The following is a 3185-nucleotide window of genomic DNA, read 5'->3' as shown; positions in this document are numbered from 1 at the left end:
AGTCGGAGTTGTGGGGTTCCCGGCGGGGTGACGGAAGGGGGGAGGTAATCGAGGACTGGGCCGCAGAGCTGGGCCTGCACCTCTTGAACGAAGGGAATAAATCAACCTTTGTTGGGTCGCAGGGGAATTCTATCATCGATCTCTCGTGGGCAACCCCTGCGGCCAGAGAGCGGGTGCAGGCTTGAAGGGTGGCGGACGATCTGGAAGCTCTGTCAGACCATCACTTGATAGAGATGGATCTGTCCGTCACCCCCAACGGCCTGCAGTCCAGAAAAATAGAGAAGTCCCGACCAGGGCGATGGGCCCTAAACCAGCTGGATAGAGAGGCGCTGAAAATCGCTCTAGAGGCGGCCATCTGGCCACAACGGATGGAAGGGCAGGACCTGGACTCTGGGGTCATGGATATCATGGAGGTGATCACGCGTGCGTGTGACGCAGCCATATCCAGGGTCAGGTCCTGCCCAAAAAGGTCCGCCTGGTGGTGGACGGACGATATTGCCTGCTTCAGACAAACTTCAGTTCGCTTCAGGCGGGCCTTTAGGAGGGTCAAGAATGACCCCGACTCAGACCCCGAGGCCGTCCTGGCCGCCCGTAAGGATTTCTGTAAGGCAGCAGCGGCGCTGCGAAATGCCATTGGGGCAACCAGGGGAAAAGAGTGGGACACCCTCCTCCAGTCGCTAGACGCGGATCCATGGGTGCGTCCATACAAGATGGCTATGCAAAAGTTGAAGCCATGGACGGCCCCGTTAACGGAAACGCTAGACCTCTGGTCCTTGGAACGGGTCATGGGGACCCTCTTCCTGATTAGGGAGGGAGACTCCATTGGCCCGTACAGTGTCCCTACCCCCGGACAATAAGGGGGGGTACCGGGGATCACCGAGGAGGAGATGGCCGGGGCCGCAAAAAAGGTCAAAAGCCGCAAGGCCCCAGGAACGGACGGTATTCCCGGCCGCGTCCTAACCCTGGCCTCGGGGTACCTGAATAAGAGGTTTGCGGAGTTGTTCTCTCAAGCCCTGAGGGAAGGTAGGTTCCTCCCAGTCTGGGGGAGGGCCAATGTGATCCTCCTCCGAAAAGAGGGCAAACCGAAGGACTCCCCTTTCGTGTACCGCCTCATATGTCTCCTTGATGAGGCGGGCAAACTCTTTGAACGTGTGATTGCAGCCCGTCTCACGGAGCATATGGCCCGGGAAGGCCCGAATCTCGATGACGGCCAATATGGCTTCCGGGAGGGAAGGTCAACAGTAGATGCGATCCTGCACCTACGTACCCTCTCGAAGGCCATCATGCAGAGGGGCGGGGTGGCGGTTGCTGTATCCTAGGATATAGCAAACGCTTTCAACACCCTGCCCTGGAGTAGGGTGGTGGAGGCAATGAGGAACTATTTCCGCTTCCCACCCTACCTCGTGGCCATCATCGAGGATTACTTCCGGGGCCGGCGCCTGAGCTGGAAGGACGCCGACAGCAAAGTGCGCGAGAGGGGGATGAATTGCGGGGTTCCACAGGGGTCTGTCTTGGGTCCCCTGCTATGGAACCTCGGATACAACTCAGTCCTCCGAGTATCACTCCCCCCGGCAGTAGCATGATATGCTACGCTGATGACACGCTCATACTGGCCGGGGGGAACGACTGGGGGGATGCCTTGCGAGAGGCCAACATCGCGGTGGCATGTGCTGTACGTGCCATCCGTAGTCTGGATCTGGCAGTGGCTGAAAGGAAAACGGAAACGATTTTCCTATATAAGAAGAAGAAGGGGATGAAGCCACCCCAGGCCCAGATACGGATGGGGACTGTCAGGGTCCCGATAGAGGCCCAGATGAAATATCTGGGCCTCACTTTGGACGGCACCTTGTGCTTCAAGGAGCATATAAGCCGTCTGGTCCCCCGATTGAGGGCGGTTTCGGCCAACTTGTGCAAGTTAATGCCCAATATCAGGGGACCGGACAGAAAGGCTCGTCACCTCCACACTGGGATACTTAATTCAGTGGCGCTGTATGGAGCGCCGGTATGGCCTGAGGCTCTGGTCGCTAGCCGTCCACTGCAAGCGCTCTTGCGTAGAGCGCACAGGGCGGTGGCAGTCAGAGTCATTAGAGGATATAGGACGGTATCCCACGTGGCAGCGACGGTCTTGGCGGGCATGCCTCCCTTGGAGCTCCTTGCCCTGATGTACCGTAACATATACATGAGGAGGGGGGAGCTCATGAGAACAAGGGATGCAAGTCAGACGCTCGCCGGGGTTATACAGCGGATGAAGCACCAGGCTCGACAGCTCCTCCTCTGGAGACGGCAAAGACCCCAGGAGAACACCAGATACGGGAGGAGGACTGTCGAGGCCGTCCACCCTTGTCTGCAGGAGTGGGTGAACAGGGGATTCGGGACCCTGACATTCAAGATGACACATGTGCTCATCGGACATGGATGTTTCGGTGAGTACCTGTGTCGAATGGGCAAGGAAAGTACAGCGCATTGCCACCAATCCGATGTTGATCACGACTCCGCGCAAGACTTCCCGGCATGGGCTGCCGAGCGCGGAGTCGTGATCCGGGAATTGGGACACGATCTCTTCCTCCCCACGATAGTGAACGCAATCATGGGGAGCGAGAGAAAGTGGGGTATATTCGCCTCCTTCTGTGAGGCAGTCATCTTGCAGAAGGAAGCCGCGGAGGAGACACGCCGGTAGGCGGAAGGCCGAGGTCGGAAGCAAAAAAGACGACAGCAGCTCCGACTTTGGTGCGGATCGAGGAGAAGGAGCAGGGAGGGGGATGCGGATTCCTCTGCGGAAGAGGCTGTCAGAATGATGAGGATACTAGCACCCCCTCCCCCTCGTATAACATCTCCCCCGCCACAGCGGAAAAGAAGGGCACCCATGTCAGGACGCGGTGCCCCCCCCCCGGAAAATAGTGAAACGAGGGCGGGTGCAACGACCCGCACTAGCAGGAATGGTGGCAGGAGCGGCGCAGCCGTCTGCTGCACCATTTATTGCAGCGAGAAGAGCAGGAAGGGGGTGGAGCATTCACCCCCAACCGACCGCCGGCCCTGAGGACAGGGGTCGGATGAAGGTAAGGGGGGGAGTGTGAGGCGATAATAGCCAACAACCACCTCTCCCCCTACCCAAAGCCTACAATAAGGTAGGCGTGAAGGGAGAGGTTTTCTAACCCCGCCCCACTTCTTAGAGGCGGGTATGCTCG

General features: G+C 58.6%; 1 protein-coding gene across 1 annotated transcript; it reads left to right on the top strand.

Annotated features, from left to right (window-relative positions):
* The first annotated feature begins 1525 nt into the window (after positions 1-1525).
* On the top strand, positions 1526-2677 carry LOC112590692 (uncharacterized). Its single transcript, XM_025308011.1, has one exon. The coding sequence runs from the start codon at positions 1526-1528 to the stop codon at positions 2675-2677; it is 1152 nt and encodes a 383-aa protein (XP_025163796.1).
* The last annotated feature ends 508 nt before the right edge of the window (positions 2678-3185 follow it).

Source organism: Harpegnathos saltator, unplaced genomic scaffold (genome assembly GCF_003227715.2).
Source record: "Harpegnathos saltator strain DR-91 unplaced genomic scaffold, Hsal_v8.6 scaffold133, whole genome shotgun sequence".
Taxonomy (NCBI): Eukaryota; Metazoa; Arthropoda; class Insecta; order Hymenoptera; family Formicidae; genus Harpegnathos; species Harpegnathos saltator.
This window is presented reverse-complemented; position numbering and strand designations above follow the sequence as displayed.

Excerpts from the sequence above, each read along its gene's own strand:
- LOC112590692 (XM_025308011.1), top strand. The coding sequence starts at position 1,526 with ATGGAACCTCGGATACAACTCAGTCCTCCGAGTATCACTCCCCCCGGC.